The sequence below is a fragment of the Scaptodrosophila lebanonensis genome, unplaced genomic scaffold, assembly GCF_003285725.1.
Source record: "Scaptodrosophila lebanonensis strain 11010-0011.00,11010-0021.00 unplaced genomic scaffold, SlebRS2 tig00000001-arrow-pilon, whole genome shotgun sequence".
NCBI lineage: Eukaryota > Metazoa > Arthropoda > Insecta > Diptera > Drosophilidae > Scaptodrosophila > Scaptodrosophila lebanonensis.
This window is the reverse complement of record NW_022060529.1, coordinates 2,138,733-2,159,877: the sequence shown is the minus strand read 5'-3', so window position 1 is coordinate 2,159,877 and position 21,145 is coordinate 2,138,733. Positions and strand designations below refer to the sequence as shown.

Here is a 21,145-nt window from a genome sequence, read left to right as displayed (position 1 = left end):
GTAGTCTGCAACCTGCCACGCAAACATACTATATACAAACAGCTCCTTGTGTACGACAGTGCATATATGTATGTATATATTTCTGTTTGCACTGTTTGCGTTGCTTAAGCGAAAATGGTGTTAAGTGTTTCCACATGCAAAATTTACATGACTGACAACTTTTGAACGATGTATTGGATGTCCCGTCCGATGTCACTGTCTATATATAAATAGTTTACGTTGTGTTGTGGCCGTGTCATGGAACTAACTGAGTAAGTTCAGTCGAAACATGGTTTGAAGACATCATGCTGATGAACTATGGAACTACTGCAACTTACAAGTATCATTTTATATACTCCTAGTGATCAGATAATGAACTGCTTGAAACAGAACTGGTTCCTGGGTTTATTTCTAGATTCATAGCACATAGCCTTCAGACTTAAACATTCGATTCTTCACTCTACTTATATTTTGTTTTCTTTTGAAATATACCCCCTCAAAAAAATTTACTAGTTATTGCTAGGACAAACAGATAAATTCAATGCAGAATCATTTCAAAGTGGAACCTCTCCACTTCAATATTCTGGCAGGTCCATTAAGGCAATATACAAATTTGAAATACTTTTCAAGAAACTGATTTCTCTCGCACTAAGCCCAAACTAAAGCTAGAGAAATGTTGTGGACGAAAAGTTAGTTCCAGGCTATGTTGAACCTTTATTGCACCCGAACTAATAGAATATTTGTGTTATTAAATTTAATTTATTAACTATTTCATTTTATAAACGTTCACTTAGAACTAAATACAATTTTTCGAGTTTCTTCTGTTAAATAATTTACATGCATTTGCTTAGCTGTTAATCCTTCATTGTTATACTTACATTAAAATTAATATTTGTGTATAGTATATATACGTTAGTTATTTTAAAGTTAACATTTACATCAAATACCTATATTTCAGTTGAATGTCTTTCTGGTTTTTACGTATAAAATGCATTTTGGCTTGCTAATTTGAATCAGTTTCCTTTTTATGTTTACGATTTGAAGTTCGTCGTTTAGTTTAGCTGCAGTTGTTAAATTCATTATGCTTTAGTTTTGACTAAAACTAAATTTAAATTACAAATTTGAGCTATACTAAGTGGGGCCTTATAACTAACTTGGCTTGATGTAATTTTAATTATTTTCTTTGTTTTATGTTTGAATTACGAGCTACACATGTTTTTATTGAACAAAAATTAACAACAGTAATGAATTTATTTCACTTAGCTAAAATGTTTTTGGGTAATTTAATTACTAGCGCTTAAAGCTGTTACTAAAAATATACTAACAATTCAGTGTTCACATATTAGTGTTATTTTATTTCAATAAATGAATTTGTTAATAGCTATTTATAGTTAAATTTCTAAATGTTAGTATGTAGTTTTTTTTTTACATGGGAGCTTATTGAGAGTTGTAGGCTTTAATTAGTTTTAATTTAGCCATCATTCCATTTGAGAAATATGTTTTAAACAATTTACAATTTATGTTTGTTGCTTTTACTTTTTATACAGCTTACATTTTTTATTTTGTCTTTAATTTTTTCAATCTTTTTGGTAAATATAATACAGCTTTTCCCCTTTGCTTCTTTAAAAAGTGCTACACGTTGCCCAAATCCAATTACTGTTAAATGCTTGAGTTACAGTCTACATTTAAATTCTTTGCTACACCATCCTTCTCCTCCAAAATTTTCACTCGCTCTCTCTGTTGCTACTTGAATCACATAACTTATAGTCAATTTTTACTAAGTTTTGCATTTTCACTTTCCAAACGATGTCATCGACTTCTTTTGATTTGGTGCTTAGATCAGCTGCTCTTGGCCTAGAATTTAACGTCAAAAGCGTGTTGCATGATTGCGGTCCTGGGCAATGAGCACCTCCTCCCCATTCAGCTGGTGATGAAGCTCCTCGGGCACAGTTTTCAGCACTTGTGGCTTGTTCTGTAGAAAAAAGAAGGGCAGGACAGCATTGCATTATGGACATTTGAGTCTAAAATGTAAACTTAATGGCAATATAAAATTCCATCTAAGTGGATAAAAAAATTCCAATAGAAAGCTATAAAGAAAAGCGAGACGCAGGCAGCGCTCCCAAATTTCGAGACAATAAAGAGCACTGTTTGAAAATTAACGAGCCGCGCATTATTCAAGTACCCCACCGCCATTACGAGTTCTTTGATATACACTATACGAATTGATGCAAGCTGGTACACAAGAGTGTTCTTAAGTTTCATGCCTTTTTTTCTCAGTGTATTGCTCCGCCAAATCTAACCATTTGTTGGATACAATCTCCCCGGGCAATATTGTCATATTGCCACAGCTCTACATACATAGCATACATAAGTTTGTATGTAACAGAGAGAAATCCGAACCGCTGTCGTATTTCTTGCCACGATGCCATGGATACAGCATTCGTCAGACTTTGGTTGACTTTACGCGCCGCTGCTTTTTGGCGGACAATTTTCAAAACTCTGGGGATCCAGCGACTCCCAGGCATACACACAGCATGAAACAGAACAGAATACAAAAAACAACAACAATACTCATTCGACGCACAGAATGTTTGCGAAAAAGGCAACGTCCAAAAATACCAGAAACGAGGAAAAAACAAAAACAACATTGTAAATTCAGTTGAGTATTTTTTTTCGGGCATAATAATTGCAATCATTAGAGTCAAAAGTTGCTACACCGCAGTGTCCTTTGGCATGAAATTGTTGTAAAAACGCAAACTTTTTTGCCAGCCGTATACGAGTCGGAAAGCAAGTGAGTGAGCGGGATGGATGAAATGGCAGCCAAAGTACGTGTAATGCGAATTTTGTTTTTGCCCTTTTTTTATACGAGGACAATGCAATGATGGCAAGGCCTGCAGCAGCGCAACGCAATGCGCGTCGCCAACGGTACGTATACATAATGGCATATTTATAAAGCTAGACTGGCAGTAAAAAAGATGCTGATAAAGAGAGAGGAAGAGAAAGAGAGATAGAGTGAGAGAAAGCTTCGAGATAGTAAGTGCGGTGCGGCGACATTTTATTGTGCCGCGACTGTCATTTCTGGGCTCATTCTGAGGTCATTTACCGCCGTGAACTTTGGGAAAAATGTACTAGCAGTGTCTCTGAATTACTTTTAAAGCATAAGCACTGGTTACTAAAATGAAGAATGGCAACTCTCAATGGTAGGGTCCTAAAACTTGTATTAATAAATGTGTTTATTTATTTTTTTGGGGCGCTCAACGATTTTCTATTAAATTCCCAATCGTGGAGTTCATTTTCATTTTTGATTGATTTTTTATACAAGATTTTAAACATGTATATATAAAGGTTTCACACTTTAATATCGATTTTAATATTGAAATATTAATATAAAGTGTGACGATATTTAATCATAAGTGAATGTTATAATTTTAAAATGTTTTTCCCACTTTTTTGTCTACTCTCTACTAAATATTTTATTATAATAAAGCAATTTTTCAAATTCGTTCATTTTATTGTATCCAGACTTTTTTGCTATTTATAGTTTAGATTAAATGTTGATAGTTAAAAGTGAGGAACACCTGATTGAATACACTTATTTGACATATGCTTAACGGCCATATATGTCAAGGGGTAAAATTTTGTATTTATACCTGACACAGACTTGGGAATTCTAATCAATGTTTGTCTCTACTTTACATTTGAAAATACTCGAATTTATTATTCCAATATAGTATTTAATTCAACTATAAAAAACATCAAATTAAATTTGAGAAAAACATTAAAGTCTACTATGGACATTAAATATGGTTAAACATTAAACTAAAGCATAAAGCATCCACACACGAGCATTTTGCCTAAGCTTGTTGAGCTCGACAAAATGTTCGACGTTAGTGGGGATGCTCGGGTGAATTTAAATGTTCGACGTTTTGCTCGCATAGAATAGAAATGTTTCTTGCTATTGATATTGTTCGTACGAACATATTTGAGCATCATTTGGAAAAATGTTTGTGAAGCATAGACGTTTGAAAATGAACAAGCAATTATTGCTAGATTTTATTGAATGCTTCCACAATGAGCCGTCTTTGTGGATAAATAAAAACAAGGAATATAAGAATAAGCATTTGCGCAATGAAGCGTGGGATGTACTATCAACAAAATATCAAGAAATTGATAGGGACGCTTCATGTATGACTTTTTCATCCACATACTGTGCTTCCTTTTTCGCTCTCCATTTCTTTTTTCTTTTTGTTTCTCAGTACATATGTACATGCCAGTTAGGCCAAAATTGTATTTCGTCCGTATCCATTTATCCGTTCCGCACTTGTCAACATTTTCTCTGAAATGATGTTCACAAACAGTGTTCGCCACGTTAGTGGGAAAATGTATTTGTGCTGCCGAGCATGGTTAAGGCAACATGCTGGCCTGTGGATAGTGTGCTTAACACACCTCAACGACAAATATTTTCAATTTGTTTTGAATAGTTTTAAAATTTAAATCGATAATTAAAAAAGTTTTCAGTTGATTTAAACTCGAGATATTAGAACGTTGATTTCAATCTGAAAATATTAAAGTTACATAACCGAAACAAAACCATAAACAACAATTTGTTAGTTTGCTTATAAGTTCGTTTAATGTTTTTGTAAATCTCCACTTATAGATGAATCCACGAAGTTACTATGAGCTATTAAAAATAGCTTTTCTTCATGAGGTTCTTTTTCATCTCCCACTAAACTTGCTTAAAGTTGATTCACATCAATATACATGTATGTATGTATGTATGTATGAGCTTCCAGTTTTCAGTTATGTTCAATTCTCTTGAGCGCTATCCATAATGTTAAAATCCCTTGCGCTACCATTGTGCAATGACCATTTATGAAAAAATCACAACGGATTTTTATCCAAGATAAATGTTTGTCGACGGCCCCCAATGCCACTCATTTTGCATATTGATGCTTTCAACAATTCAGCCATTAGGCGATGGGCCTCGACTCAACTTACCAGACTAGTGAGCCAGTCGGCCACCCGTTTAGAAATAGTAGAAGTACATCAAACTGACACTTACCACTTCGCTGCCGCCATAAAGGCTCATACCGACGCCGACATTAACGCCAACGATGCTTCCGTTTCCGCCAGCGCCCGTGGGCGTTGGCTGCTGCACCACAGCACTGGGACCTGCCGCTGCCGAAGATGTGGGCACCAGACCCATGCACATCACACCAGCCGGCCCATTGCTGGCCGTCACCGGTTGCAACAGCCCGTCGCTGGTCGTGACCACGCTGTGAGCAAAAATGGGCGGAGGCGTGGGTGAGAATGTCGCCAATTGTGATGGATGTGACATGGTGACACCAGTGATGGTAGAGTTAGTGCCGAACATGGGGCTCGTTGAGTACATGGGATGATGTGCTAGATCGATCTGCAAGAGTTGCAAGAGCAGCGCGTAGAGATGGGCATGATAGAGAGGAAAGGAAAGAGGGGATAAATTGTCAGTTTATAATTTGCTGATTTATATTCAAAAGTTATGTTGGCGGCATGGAAATGGAGCAGGTGTTCATCCGAGATGCTTTGTGTAACTAATATGCCTCATGGAATATCATAGATATATATTTAAATACATTCCTGTGACGAATTGCCAGTAAACAACAATTTAAGCAGGTTACTTAACTGATTCTTAAGATATTCTGTATCTAAATAATACTGTGTAATTTGATAAGCAAGTGTATAACTATTCTTATACAAAGTGATATATTTTAACAAAAATATGAGCAAATAGAGCTTATACTGTGCCCTCTTTTAATTAAATAAACTAAAATCGGGGGCTTGGGAAAAGTCAAGACACCAAGTTTGGACGTTAATAAATTGAATACGTACATGAGATAAGACATTCAGTAAATGTCGAGAGAAAAAATAATAAATAATAAATAATTTTTTAACTTGCATGCAATTTTTTGAGACAATAGGATGGATCTTAGGCTCTATAACTAAAATGTGATGCTATGTTGGCCGAAATCATGTATAATCTCGTCTTAGACAAAACTCCCATTATATATAATTATATAATTGCTAATGAAGTGGTTACTTTTGCAGAATTAGCGTCCTCGTGGATGGAAAAATGTTAACCCTACTGCTTTGTTAAGCATCAATATTTACGCAATCGAACTAAAATACGTAGATTTTGACCCTCAAATTGTTATAAGATAAGTATTTCCTATATAGAAATATATTCAAACTAACTTTTATAGGAATAAACATGCACATAGGACTATAGAAATGTGGGTGTTTTGTATGTGTGGCCAGCTCCGTTTATGTATCTCTGGCTTTTTGTATATGCATGCGGTTGACCACGCACCAACTTCATGCTGTATAGTATAGTATTAGTTGTTGTTGTTAGAGGCAGTCGCGCTTTGCGTTTATTTAGCTGATGCGCCCATTTACAGGCAACAATAATTGGTTTTGGAGCGAGAGTGTGGGTGTGGGTGTGGGTGTGCCTGTATACGAGTATGTGGCTGTATCGCTGTCTGTTGATGTGCATGTGTGTTGACCAAATGTTTGCACATGGCATATTTATAAGTATGCTTGTACGCGCGTGTATGGCTAAATTGTATGCTGTTGTTCTGTAATGTAATGCACATACAAACACGCTCGAAAATGTATATATGTATGTACATACATATAAACATATGCTATGTGTGTGCGTACACCTCCCACTTAGCTTTTAATGAAATTAATTTTTAGCAATAAATAAATTAAAAAGGAATTGAAGCTGCTGCTGCTGCTGCTGCCGCAGTCAAAACCACAAGGCAAAGGCATTTTTATGGCTCAAAACCTAATAAATAAACAAACAGGTGTTTAAGAGTTTGGTTTGAGAGAGCACAGACTGATGAGTGCAGTGGGATGGGGACAGCAAAATAAATAAACAAACAGGTGACTAAGTATGGCTGGGGAGCTAGGCGGCATGTAGCCATAGGAAGAGGAAGCATAAATAATCAAACAGGTAGCTTAGTGCATGAAAAAGGAAGTACAAGCGTAATTGAAGAATTACCTATGCGTCGAGGAATGAGGAATGGGCCTTCGAGTAGATTCCAAGCCAAAATTAAATTAGACCAATTTTGTTTTTATACTTCTCCACCAAAACCGAAGTAGGTTTAATCAAACAATACTAAATGAGTTGGTGAAAAGCTTAAGCTCTAGAAATACATGGTGTTGCTTCAAAAATCTTGGTAATAGAACGGCTTAATACAAGTATTCTACAAATCAGATTAAATCAGTCAATTTTCAAGCGACATCCTTTCCCATCAGAAAAACCACAAAGCATTGTTTGAAAACTTTTAGAACAACAAACAAAGCACATAGCTGCCGAGAAAAAACTACACCACACTATAAATACAAATATAATCGAATTAAAATAATTGCCATAAAAATGAAATGAAAATCATTGGCAAATAAAATCGCTTTTTCCTGCTGGTCAGCAGCAGCAAATGCTGGAACATGTAAAACTTTTCGATAAATGACAATAAAACCAAACAATGCCCATTAGGTGTATGTATGTACATGCGGGTGTGAGAAAGCTTTTGTTCTGATGCCCGATTTAACGTTTCGTTGTTGTTTGCTTGTGGCCATAAAGGTTGTATGGTGTGTGTGTGTGTGTGATTGAAAATATGATTCCTTGCTGCAAAAAAGACATGGTCCTGAACATTGTTGGTACAAAGCACAGCTGTGCATATACTCGTATACATTTCGATATAATTTGTACACTTGGAAAAATAAATTTGATAGGTTTTTCACGTATTATTATTGAGACGTTTGTTCCAAATGGGGTTTTCAATTTATTTTTAGGCTTAATCTTCAATTCAATATAAATATTTCGTTTCTAATAATGTATTAGTGTATAGTGTATTTCCTAAAAGGCTATTGGAAACACTAGAAGCTAAAACTGTATGTATTCTCGACAATATTGCTGGAAACATATCCTCTTGTATTTTGATTCTATTTCATTATTTTAGTTTTTAGTTATGTGCAAGCAATTGCAGTTTGCCACGTTGTTCAATTTCTCCATTTTACTTGCCTTTATGAAAAACAAATTAAACATTTTTATATCAACAAAAATTGTGAAACAGCAATTTTTAAATCTATATTTCCCATTTAACTTCGCACTACCGGAATTTGTGATTTGTCAAGAAAAATCTTGACGTGTAGACAAATAATTATACTTTGGCACGCTATTCTATTTTCACAGTTAGTTATTTAACTACAGGGTACAGAAATATTATCAACTCGTTTCACTTTGAATGAAAGTTACAAGTTGTGTACAACAAACAGTTTTTCACAAACCAGCAAATTGCGATCAGAAAGAGCAAATATTTTTAAAGCATTATTTCCAATCATGTGGCAGCATTTGATTGAGCTTGCTGCACATTTAAAAATTTAAGTAAAGATATTTCAGTTTTGGTTACATAAAATATTTGCTTTCTGTACAAGGGAATTCGAAGTTTCCATTCTTTGCATCCCATCTATGCATTTCCTTTTTATAAAAAAGGCATGCAATTTGAAATTTAGCTAGGAACAAAGCAAAGAAATTGTCCACAATTTGTGCACGAATAAAATCAAAATAAATCGGTCCCCTTCCGTTTGTGAGTAAAAATTCTACATTTTTTGAATAAACATTATGCATGCGCCCCGTTGTATGACAGAAAACATCAGTACTATTTTACAGCTCAGTTCTTGCTGGCCAGGCCATTAACACAGAGAAAATATGTATATGCTATGGATTATGTAGCATATGCCTTTAAAATAGCATGAACACAAGCAAGCTGAAAGTTTATTGATTTGCTGTCCATCTAACCGGAAATCGATTGCACTTGTGAATGATTAGGATTGTATCATCTAGTCGAACCCAAAAGCATAAAAGTATGTGTGTTTAGCAAAAATTAATTAAAAATCGGTGCTATATTTATGTTTTAAATTTCATAGTAGTGAAAACATATACGCTTGTAAATAAGAAGAAGCATCATGTTTGATATTTTGATGATTTCTCGAGAATTTATTTAAACCAAATAAATAGCATACAACAAAATAATAGTCAACACAAAACAGCAAAGAGAAAAACTAAACAATGCTACATTAACAAACTAAACGTGGGTTGCATAGCCGGGCACATAAAGACTTGCCCCAGTACCGCCGACATTATCAACCACAGCACCACTAACGTAGCTGCTGCCTGATGCTGTGGCCGCCTGCAAATCGGCCAAAATTTCATCATCCATCATAACATTTACCTGCGAATAGATATTCGGTTCGGCACGCTTTAGTTCCGTTTGACGTGGACGACCCAGGGTGGCGCTGCAATAGGGCGCCATACGTTGCACGCCTCCAGGGATACCAACGCCTCCACCGCCAAGTGTTGGGGCCAGCTCGCTATAGCTGAGTTCAGTCTGCAAATTTGAAGAAAAAAAAAAAAACAAATTTGAAAAATGCAAATCCATTTCGGCCAGTGTCAAGCATGTCATGGAATGAAACATGAGTGGCCTTGCAGTTGGTAACACAGACAGGTGTTGAAGTAGATTTCCCCGCGAGCTTTAGTTTATAAAAGGCTAATTATTGTGTGTAGAAACAAATCGTTTTAATTGATAGTCTGAAATTGTTTAGGGAGTAACCTTATGTATAAATTGTTATTATGGTCTACAAAGTCTAAGAAAATATTATTAGCATTTTTTTCTGAGAAGCCTTATTTCAATATATTACTTGTATTGTCAAAAATTCAACAATTAAATGAAAAATTCATTAGCTTAGAATTGTTGTTGGTAAAGGTTTCTCCTATTGCTTAGTGTTACATTGTAAAACCAGTTACATTGATAACGCCCCTTGCAACGCTTCCACTTCTTCACATAACCACTCCCTCTACACATGCTATGCTTGTTGTTTATAATGTGTCTGGCGCTTGCTGGTTGCATGCTGCCTATGAGGCGTATACTTCTACTACTTCAGAAACTTCTACTTAAATGATTTTCAAATTATGTTGCGTCTGCTACCGTAGTTCTGAGTTTCTCGTTACGCCTCTCTCTGATTTTTATTCGTTTCTCCTGCTTTTCAGTCGGATATTTGCACGACCTTCACCCGCATTTTTCGTACAGCACTCACAGACAGATGTCTGCTGCCAAATGTTTTTAGCCAATGTTATTTATTTGAATTTGAGTTAAAACAAAATTCACTGTTTATCGATGTTGCCGATGAAATGCATTTGATCTGAATTTAAATGTATTTTCGTAACATTCTTAATGGAAGTTCGCTAGCAGTTCGCTATTTCCAACTATGGGTGGGCTTATATGCGTAACTTCTAATGAGCTCTGAGCTCACGTTTCCTTTGGCGCACAATAATTGTAATACTGCAAAAGGTGAGATTCTCAACTGATTCCATGTGGAAAATGTTAAAAAAGAAGAAATACGGCACTATTGAAGTGAGTTATTGCCATCAATGTATTTTTTCTCATTGCTGCAAATCCAAAGGCATCGAAATGTGATACCTCTTGAGTGCATTTTTTCAAACAGCAGCTCAGCGGCTCATTTTCAAAGAGTTTGTTTTTCGTCCAATTACATCAAATAAAAGACTTTGTAAGACAAGAAGGAAAATGCTTTGAAGGTCGTCACACTTTAAATAATAATTTAAAGAAAACTATTTTGATTTTGTTTTAGAACGATGGAAATGATGGGTTAGATTAAAGGTGGGTGGGCTTATCGATTTTGTGGCCAAAAAATACCCCCATAATGTTCATATATTCGTCTTCTATAATCTTGTCAATGTGTGTTGTAATTTCCAAACCGTCCCTACGGCGTACTAATTCAATTAGAGTGCGTGATAAGAAACTGAAAACTACCTGCTATGTGGCAGTTAGCTTTGGCCCCCCTTCGCTCCATGAAAGCGGGCCATCAATTGTGGCTAAAATAATGAACTGTTTGTTGGCCATAAAAACCACTTTAACCGAATATGCGCTCAGAAACAACAAGAGGAGCAACTGCAGGAGTGGCAGCTCGCTTACGGATCGACTTGGCCATCGCTTGCCATTGTAGCTCAGCTGCCCCAACTTGGGGCTATAAATAAAGATGGCAGCCGCCATTGTAAAAGGTTAAATGTTTGGCTGCCGGCTAAGTGTGGATTAGAGCAAGTACCGAACATAACTCACCTTCTGTTGCTGCTGTTGTTGTTGTTGTTGTTGTTGTTGCTGCTGGTGCTGCTGGTGCTGCTGTTGATTGGCATAAGCGCCCATTTTGCTAACGGGTATAAGCGTATTATACTGTATATATTGACCGTGTGGTGGCAGTGCCGATTTTTTATCCACGACCGCATACGTGGGCAATATGTGATCATATGTGGATGAGGTAATCACGGCATTCTGTTCGGCCAGTGCCGCTGTAGCATAAGCTCGACCATGGCCCTTTGTTGTCCACTCGTCGTCGATGTCGTGACCATCTGGAAAACGTCGAGAACCGGTTAGTTTGATGTCAAATTAAACTTCCAGCTCGATGACTCTGTACTCACCCTGCGGTATTATGTCTGGATTCTTATCTATGCTGTCCAAGCTGCTCGTCACATGACACGTTTCGCGTCCAATACGATGCATGTCCTGCACTGATTGCCCCCCATTGTGCGCGAGTGTGCCGATGCCGAGACTACCGTTGTTATTGCTGCCCATCAGGAGGCCGCCATTGCCGCTGCTCAGGACCACATTGCCGTTGCCGTTACTGGTGCCGCCAACGCTATTGCCGCCGCTGCCCGGATGTGAGTAATTATTGCGATCGCGTCCCGACGAGCCGCGCACTCGCACCACAATGACAATGATAAGAGCAACGAGGAGTATGCTGCCCACAATGCCGGCGAGTATGCCAAGAAATGGCCGGATGTCCTCGATGACGGGTGCATAGGCCAGCGAGTGGTCTGTCGGACAAACGAATAGAGTGAGCAAATGAGCGAGATTATAGAGCTTGTGAGTTGTGAGCGTGTGCTGGAATAATTCGACTCATATGTATGTAGTATGTTGCATATTTTTCTTTTCTGCTCCACATGCCATTTTTGTTTTTTGTTATTTCACTGTGCGCATTGTTTTATGAGCTGCTAACTACGTTCCGGAGCTGCAGTAGTAGTTGCTGTTTTTGTTGTTTCCACTGTCCGTTTGTCTGTCCTTGGTCAGCGCTGTGCGCGTGCTTTGCATTCAGTGCCGCTTTAATGAGTTGCATATATTAGTGTGTCAGTACGAGTCGAGTGTGTACGTGTGTGGTGCAGGTCCTTTGTTAAGCACTCGGTGTTAAGGTTACTAATTCTTGCTTCAGTCGCCACCAGCGATGGCATGTCGGGCGTTTTTAGTCGGTCTCGGATTTGTTGTGCGGACTTTGTGAGGCGAGTTTAAAGTGAGGGAATAATAAAATTAAATCTCGCCAGAAAAATAACAGAAATGAAATAAAACCTAAGCAGAATTTACAAAAGTACGAAAGTTTTGAAAAATTGATTTAATAATAAATCACAGCACTTTTTTTATTCTTAAATTAATGGATAAAATATAACGATAATGAAATGCAAATATAGGGCATCAAAAGTAATGTATAATCAAACAAATATGTAGAGCTTTAGGCAACTATTAAAAGTGTATATTTTACCAAAAAATAATTAAATTAACATAAAAATATAAATAAAATTAATGTTTAAAAAGAAATAAAATTATACTTTGAACTAAAATGAAAGAAAGTATAAATTGAGAAAATATTGAAATTCAACATAAAATATCTCTAGTGACAAACTGTTTGAAAATTGAAAACATACAAAATAAAATTACACAAAGTAACGATGGAATCATATAAATACTTATAGTTTTTAAATAATAATAAAAAACTCAAACTGTCCGCTACCATCATCAAGCTTACTTTCGTCCTCAGCACTTCCCCCTCTGCCCACATCCGAATCTTCATCACACACGCAATCTGGAGCGGTGCTTGGTGCAATTGTTGAGGTTGTTGTTAGAGGTCTATTATAAGACTTGGTAAAGGTTATCTTAACTGAAAGGCATGCAACCAAAAGAACGAAACAAAAGTTAGAAAGCAGAACTGAAAGCAAATTAAAAGGCAAACGTAACTACTCCACCGCTCTACCCCACTAAGCACTGCCGGATGGACTGCACCCATAGCAAAACCATCGTCAATTAATCTGCTGGAGCATGCATGTAACTCAAATCGATTCAACTTCCCATTCCGATGCGACTCCCCGCTTTACACGCATCTCAATTCCATTAGGTCTTAACATGCTGGCCGTATAACTCACCCGTTTGTTTTTCCGGATCCTTCAGCGTGTAGACCTGTAAAATGGTCGCATTGCTACGTCCCTTGTTGTTGTGGGCAATGAGGAAGACGTTATAGCCCATGCCGGGCACCAGACCACGCACCTCAAAGTAGGGTGTTCTATGTACGAATGCAGATTTGTGTTTGAGTTCCAATGCAATGTCGAGCATGTAATGCACATCAAATCGATATTTGAATGTTGGTTAGGACAGCAGGCAAGAAAACCACAAAAAAGGAAAGACAATAGAAGAGAAGAAGAACAAATGAGCATTGAGCATGGAATGGTGAACGAATGAGTTCGACAATCGCATGGATGGCATGAGACTAGCTTGACCAATTCAAGTCCAGATACTGGACATGTACTCGCACGCCTCGTTGATTTCGTTGTAATTCAAAAGTCACATGGCGTGTGATTCTGATTGTCACTGACGCCATTCATTCAATGTCTCCGTATCAGCTACTCACTTGGATTTGTAAATTTTTGGATGGCGAGTCGTTCCATTCACATAGACTTCCATTATAAAATCCTGTTGCAGACCCCCATCGAAGCCTTCTATGCATTCGATTTGAAACCCAGTCGACGTTTGGTTTAACAATGTACAATTCAGCAATGGATCAGGCTCGCCTATGGAAGAGCAACAGAATTGGTAAGCAGCAAATTGTAAATTCTGGACGCTTGACACTTCAATGATTTGTAGTTTCTGGTATTCGAGTAAGTGGCACATGCAGCAGCAGATACTGCTCAAAATCAATAAGCCACGTAGCTGTTGTCGCTTATCAAAAGTCCGCGACACAGCACATATAGTATACACACTGCCATACACCCAGAAAACTTTTTGGCTAATCCAGGCCAACGTGCCAGAGTGCCAAAGTCATCAACAAATCAGCATAAAGCGTCCCAGCACACAAAAAGGAAAACATAAACAAAAACGGAGCAGCAGCAGGCACACAACGCACAGTGTTCTGACTTGGGAATATTGGTGTAAAAAAATTTAAAAACAATTATATACAGTATTAAATTAACAAGCGAATACCGAAATTAGTCCTCAAAGCAATGCTTTTCCTTAAAGAGAATTTTATAAATTAAGATTTATATATAGAAGGCAATATGAGATAATATTTTCTGAAACAAGTTGGATGCTGAAATTACATACATAGTTAATGGATATATACCCATTTCAGGAGCTTTTTACTAAAATTACGTGTTTTTTTAACAAAATCTTGGAGAGTGGAAAACGACACTCAAAACTTAAATATCCAATATTTAACATCTCATTATTAACAATAATTGTGTGTGAAATTTTTCAGTGAAATAAAAATCTACTTCCTCGAAAACGGTGGTTCGTTTCTACTCGAATTCTGCAAACTCTTGTCTCAAGTGGAATATTGGCATAAGAATATATTAAAAAAAACATACTAAGAACATGTCATTATCTTTTACCAGAATAGAATACCTGTTGAGAATTTTATTATATTATTCTAAAGTAGTAAAAATATACTCATAATTAAACATTTTTTAAACCTAATCATAAATTTGTTCCTCAGCACCATATTCAATATTAAAACGTAAATATAATTTTCAAAATCAAAATGAAATGAGAATGCACATTTTGAAAAGCTTATTTACCAATTCCATAACACTGTGCTACTGTGGAAATTGTGTGGCCAACCATCTTGGTCGCTGCTGCTGCTGCTATAAAGCGGAAATGAAGCCAACGCGCCAAACTGACACGCGAGCTCGTGGGTCATGGCTCTGTTGCCGCCTTCCGTCGTTTCCGACTTTACTCACCTGCCGGGGCTATTGTGTACACGCAGGGCTCACTTTGATCGCCAATTTCGTTGGTAGCCCAGCACATGAGTGTGCCATAGTCCTGGAAATAGAAAGCAAGAGGGAAGTCACATGGGATGTATGTGTGTGTGTGTGTTAGTATGGCTGACAATCCCATAGCCTTATGTCGGCTTAATTTATGCATGCGCACATATATGTAGTACAGGGACACACAGGCGGCACACCTCTTCAGCCTTAATTGAAAATTCAAAACCGCAATTCGTTCGGAAAATTATGTGTCGCCCATCGAGCACGAAAAAGCAGACAAGCAGGCACGCAAACAAGCAAGTAACTAACCAACCAAGTTAACGTTGGCATCTGATTTATATGAACTTGTTGTTGGCCATCCATTGCATATGCATCGTTTACTTACATTTTCCGTGGCGGGCGTATAGTGCAATATGCTCCGTCCACGATCCACGGCCACCAACGAGGCAGGTATATCAATTGTCTCGCCCTGCGTCGCATTGAATTTCCAGACATATGTTGCCTCAGTGGGATTTGCATCGATTTCGCATGCCACCTTAACCATTTCATTACGTCCTGTGCTATACAAAGTGCGTTGCAAGGGACGGCACACGGGTGCAACTATAAAGATGGAGATCAGAAAACGGGAAAGTGGATAAGTGAGTTGAGCCAAGATAAAAAACGCATTCAGAATTTTAAAGTTATGCCAGCCTTACTCTTAAATACCCGCCATTAAACATAAATAGATTGTTTTTTACTATGGCACCTAAGTTAATTGTAAAGTTTACAGTTTTATTCGTTCTTATGCACTTTAGATTAGCACATAAGTGCTAAATTTTCTCAACATACTTGTATATTCATTAATCAGACCTTTTAAGAGTACTTTTTTTTACCGAGCGGATCGATGGCAGCAGCTCTTATTGCTGGGTGTTTACCCATACGAACAGATGTATTTATTAAAATCCATTCGTAATTTCGTGGGAATTATTATGGACCACGCCTCCTGGCTATTACATTACAGTTTTAATGTGTACATACTACTTCTATTGAACTCTTATCCTTTGGGTACCGGGTATAAAAAATACATTGCAGATCGAATCCAATTTGCTTGTTAATGGTGTAAAACAAAACAATTACCACAAGAGGGACACAAATAACTTGCCACCAGTTGAAGATGTTTCATTTAATTTACTGTTATTTCATATTTATATTGCCAATTGTTGCATAATTTCAGCAGAAGCTTTTATACGTACAAACATACATAAATGAATAAATGATTGTTGCAGCCTGAAAAGCAAGCAACTACTATAAGTACAATTATAGTTGTTATTATTTTGTTATTTTGCTGTGCTTTTGTTTTTGTACATTTATTGCAATTATTCCTGTTACTGGCTTGCTGGCTCGATTAAGTGTAGCAAGTGATGAAAAGTGCAACAGAGGCAAGTTTGATTGTAAAGTGTGTTCTAGAGCTAAATATCTAACAGTATCTTTAAAAAGGTGATGGCATAACGTTTAAGCAATTTTCGGTCCAAAATGAACCACACACATTTTCACTATTTTAAATTATTTCCCTGCTACTAAGAATATCATTTATACAAATTTTATAATAATTAGATTAGATATTGAAATACATGTCAACATGTCATGGAACCGAAGAATCAAAAATATAGCTTGTCTCTGTCTCTTCCCAAGTTTGGTGTCCCCAGATATACAAATATTCAAAAATAATATAAATTTGGTGTTGAGGCTTTCTAGAAAATTCCCGTTTACCCTTTTATAATGTTCTGCGAACACTTTAATTTTGAGAACATCAGTATTTTTCGAAAATCAAATTTTATAGCAACTAATGTTTTAGACTTCTACTAAATAAGTTGATGAAGTCGCAGAAACATGGCTGAAACCCGCTTTGTTATTTTAATTTTTTATCAATGTAATATGAGTTTTATTTAACTTAGGATCATTTGAAGTTTGTTGCCCTTTGTATGTGAAACTGAGCTATTTGGAGGTTCTGACTTGCCGCAAATAATTAGTGTCGTTTCTTCAAACCTTATTCTCGATCTGAACATCACTCTAAAAACTATATACGACTCATAAATGAAATGTGCACTTGCTTAAATGATAATCCTTTATTTTTTAATCAGATCACGACTAGGTTTATATAATCTATGAACCAGACTAAACACACGACGTTGTACTATTGGACATGACTTCGAATACAGTATATAGTATAGTCTTTGTGTTTGTTTGCATTGCTATTTACTCGCCTGGATGGCTTGTTACATATTTACACTGGCCTCTGTCATAACTTCAACGTACTGAGCAGCAAGTTTGGCAAATTGAATTTGTGATTCAGATGCATTTTATTTTAATTAAATTCAATTCCAAATTCGTATTGGCACTTGCCAAGACAATTCTTGATAGAGTTTATGGAAGAAATTTAATTGATTTTGTTGTTTACACATGTAACTTTCACACTGCATTTTAAATAAATAGAAAATATATGTACGAGTGCATACGAGCATAGTATGTCTATGTATATATATACTATATATGTATGTTTTTACTCACATCGAATATCTAACTGCACAGGATTGCTTTCGCCATCACCCTCGCGATTGCTGCCCACACACGTGTAAATTCCACTGCGGGCTCGGCTCGCATTTTGCAGGACGAGACTCTGATTGGCCACGACAATCCCTTCGGCTGGGTTATTCTCCAATATATTGCCCTGTGAAAGAAATGCGTGGAGGTAAAGAGCGTGGTTAGGCAAAAATTGAAAATGTGCGGCCATAAATATGCGCGCGGCGGTATAAAATGTTCAATAATTTATTGAATTAATTTCAATTTGGCGATAGCTGTGAAATGAAATAAATTAAATTTGAAGCTAATAACACTTTCATGTAGCGCTACTCTTTGGCAGCCTCAGGGTCGGTTCTCGAACGAAGCACGGCAGGGGCATGGAAAGGGCTGGGGCTGGCATCTGGGTTTGGGCTGCATAATTTAAAATGCTGGCATTGCCGGCAGCATAAATTGTTAAGTGCTTTTACTGCTCAATAATTCAATAATAAATGTTATAAATTTTTTTGCCGCTACATACGCAAAGATATACACATATATTTATTTATATACAACTTTTTTTGGTTGTCTGTGGCTCTAAAATATGCAACAATTACAATGTGTTGAGTCAGAATGTGTATGACATAGTTTGCGAGCAGGCTCTTTACATTTTGTTGTGTTGCCTCAAGGTAATTTATGTATAAAATATAATGAAAATAATAATAATAATCATTTGCAATTTTTTGTTCGGTTTGCTTTGGAAACATTTGAAAGAGCCCTCAGGGGCGCTTAAATTGTGCTTTGGGGTAGGAAATATAGGACCGATGGTATCGATTCGAATTAGCTGGGCGAAAAGGCATGAAATGAGCAACGCTTGAGTGAATCTGGTTGCTAATAAGAAGGTAACTGTGAAGCTAAAAACTGATGCTTTCGGTGTGGCATGTTGGCAGTGTGCCGTGCCGACAAATTGTTAGCAACAATTATACACATATGTATATAAGTAAGCATACAAATATGTTTAATTCTGATCTCGAAATAGACATAACATCATATTGCATATTTCTGAATTTATTGAAAGTGGTTTTTAAACATTAACCAAGAGATTTAATAACTCGAATAAAAAATACTGAGCTGTCGAGATTAATTTTATATTTTTTAAAACTTTAAATTGAAATAAATTTAATTTGACTTTTATACTATCTTATATATTGTGTTCGTATTTGAGAAATGAATATAGGATCTATTGTCTTCACCATTTTATGTCAGCGTGCATGTATTGATAATATTCGTGTATATGTATCATTTCTGTGCACATCTTTCAAAGTATACGGATTAGACTATTTTCCTCCGCACTCTTCCGTGTGCTACAAGAATACATTATTTCTCTATAGTGCTGGACGACGAACTTTTATTTTTCTTTAGAAAACAATTTATTGATAGCTATCATATTGTTTTTATGACAACTACATATATAGTATATGCGAAAATTCTTTAACTGTTAGAGTAATAGTTGATAGACATTGCTGCTGATCATAATGAATCTGTAATATGTATGTTGTATGTTATTCTTCCTCCTGGGTATTGTAAACTAGCACACTAAAGACAATGTACACTGATCCTTGCAGTGATCTTATGAAGTTGTTTTCAGTTCATTTCTCAAAAGTTAAGCAAAAATATCTTTATCTGGGCGTACAGTAGCTTGTCCAATATATTGCTCTGTTTATTAATAGTATTATCAAATAATCATTAAAGTGTGACATTCTCTTGAACTTTTTTACTTACATTATGGCGCCAACTAACTTTGTAGATCCATGGATTTGACTTAATATTGCACTCGAAGAATACATCGATGCCTTCACGCAATGTGGAATTAAGTGAATTCGTACCCAACTCCAAACTCACCACGGGAATGTCTGCAATTAAACAGAGAAATGCATAATTATGAGAAAGAGAACTGCTATAATTTAAAATGCATAAACGAAAAAGTAGGCCTCCATCGCTTCTGCAAATGATGCTGGGCTATAGCAGCCTACAAAATACACAAAAACATAAATTACCTTAAATGGCCGACGTTGAGAGCTAAAGGGAGCCTGCTAATCGTAAAGCAAAATGCGGCCCCTACAAAATAGCCAAACAAAAATGGGTGCATGCAGCCAAGGTGTAAATTTTTAAAAGCCCAACAAATTAGCCAATTTAAGTTGTAGAACTGTTCGCCCTGGTGGCCTGTGAGCGCTTTGTAAATGCTATGGCTAAGTTGCTTCGAAACCAAATAATGTATGCTCTGGCTAAGGCTGAGTAGGGCAACAGGCTATTATGATATTATTCGGTTGTATGTTAGGCGCCAAGAAGGGGGATGCGTACCAAAATTTAAGCGTTGAAAAAGGAATTGTCGACGAGATTATCCAATAATACGTGTATTTTTTATCGGAGTTCAAAATATTAGTTTACTCAAACTTGCAATTAAAATCTGGGGTATATTAAATGCGATTTTAACTATACAGACAACTGTTTTTTACCTTGTTTAAAGTCTATAAAATGTTCACAGCTTATTGCGAGATATTGTATAGGGTATGTGGAAGTCGGTCGATGGCAGGTTATCAGAGTTGGACTTTTTTGCTTTCGGTTTTGTAGCAGCTGCGTAGGCGGGCGCCATGTGAGCACGCAATTAGGCAAAGGTTGGCTTGCAGTCTGGCTGCTTTTTCGCAAATTGTTTGTTTGTTGTGTGCTGTGCTGTTCTTTTTGTTTGTGTTTCACTTTTTATTTGTTGTTGCTGTGAGCGAGAAATGAAGCTACACGTGCTACACAGAAAATGGCGGCGCAATTTATTTGCGCCCTAAACAAGTAAATGTTTAAGTTAATCAAATCAAAATTGCGGCAAATAAATTAAGCTTATTAAGCAATCTATCAAATTGTGCAAACAGGCTGAGCAAAGGGTTGTTCTAAAAGAAAGCGAGAAAAAAATATGTTGAAAGGTAAGCAGCACAAAACCGCGCGCAAAAGCAAATAGGAAGCGGTGCTTGGGGAGGAGAGACCATAAGGCTGAAATTTCGGGGGAGGGCGTGGAGCTGGTACTGGTAGGTAGCCGAAGCCATTTAAATTTTATGCAAACAGGTCAAAAACTGTAAAAGCATAAAGAAGACGCGACGCTGATGCCACGACGCCGACGCTGCAGCGACGCCGTGGTATTTGTGGCGGGTTAAAAAGTTTCGTAAGTTTGTCTGAAAGTTTTTTGGACGAGCCTGGAAATTAATTTGCCAAAACTTGCCACAAGCTGGCACAGAAAAACTGGCATTACATATAGAATTTTGGCAAAGTGTTTAAAACGGCGCCACTGCCATTGTGCTTTCGTTTTCATTCGAAATTTGCGGCCAAGACAAAATTAAATATTAAGCATACGCCACGTGTAACAGGAGCAGCGTTTAGGGCACGGGGCAAGTGACAGCCGCTAAAAGGCTTGTTGATTTACAAACAACTTTGATGTGCCTAACAAGTTGGCAT

General features: G+C 36.9%; 1 protein-coding gene across 2 annotated transcripts in view; it reads right to left on the bottom strand.

Annotated features, from left to right (window-relative positions):
• Window positions 1–1,510: 1,510 nt before the first annotated feature.
• The window catches only part of LOC115626385 (nephrin), an 80,673-nt gene continuing 61,038 nt past the window's right edge, over window positions 1,511–21,145 (bottom strand). The window contains exons 9-20 of one of the 2 annotated variants that reach the window (XM_030521756.1): window positions 19,430–19,560; window positions 17,660–17,819; window positions 15,498–15,712; window positions 15,086–15,167; window positions 13,762–13,921; window positions 13,280–13,416; window positions 12,871–13,017; window positions 11,510–11,905; window positions 11,154–11,440; window positions 9,111–9,407; window positions 5,042–5,392; window positions 1,511–1,951 (exon numbers count right to left, since the gene is read on the bottom strand). In XM_030521756.1, the coding sequence (XP_030377616.1) occupies window positions 1,847–1,951; window positions 5,042–5,392; window positions 9,111–9,407; window positions 11,154–11,440; window positions 11,510–11,905; window positions 12,871–13,017; window positions 13,280–13,416; window positions 13,762–13,921; window positions 15,086–15,167; window positions 15,498–15,712; window positions 17,660–17,819; window positions 19,430–19,560 (2,468 nt within the window). In that variant the 3' untranslated portion in view covers window positions 1,511–1,846. Of the gene's footprint in view, window positions 1,952–5,041; window positions 5,393–9,110; window positions 9,408–11,153; window positions 11,441–11,509; window positions 11,906–12,754; window positions 13,018–13,279; window positions 13,417–13,761; window positions 13,922–15,085; window positions 15,168–15,497; window positions 15,713–17,659; window positions 17,820–19,429; window positions 19,561–21,145 lie in introns of those variants that run through there. The other variant, XM_030521748.1, reaches the window with a different exon arrangement.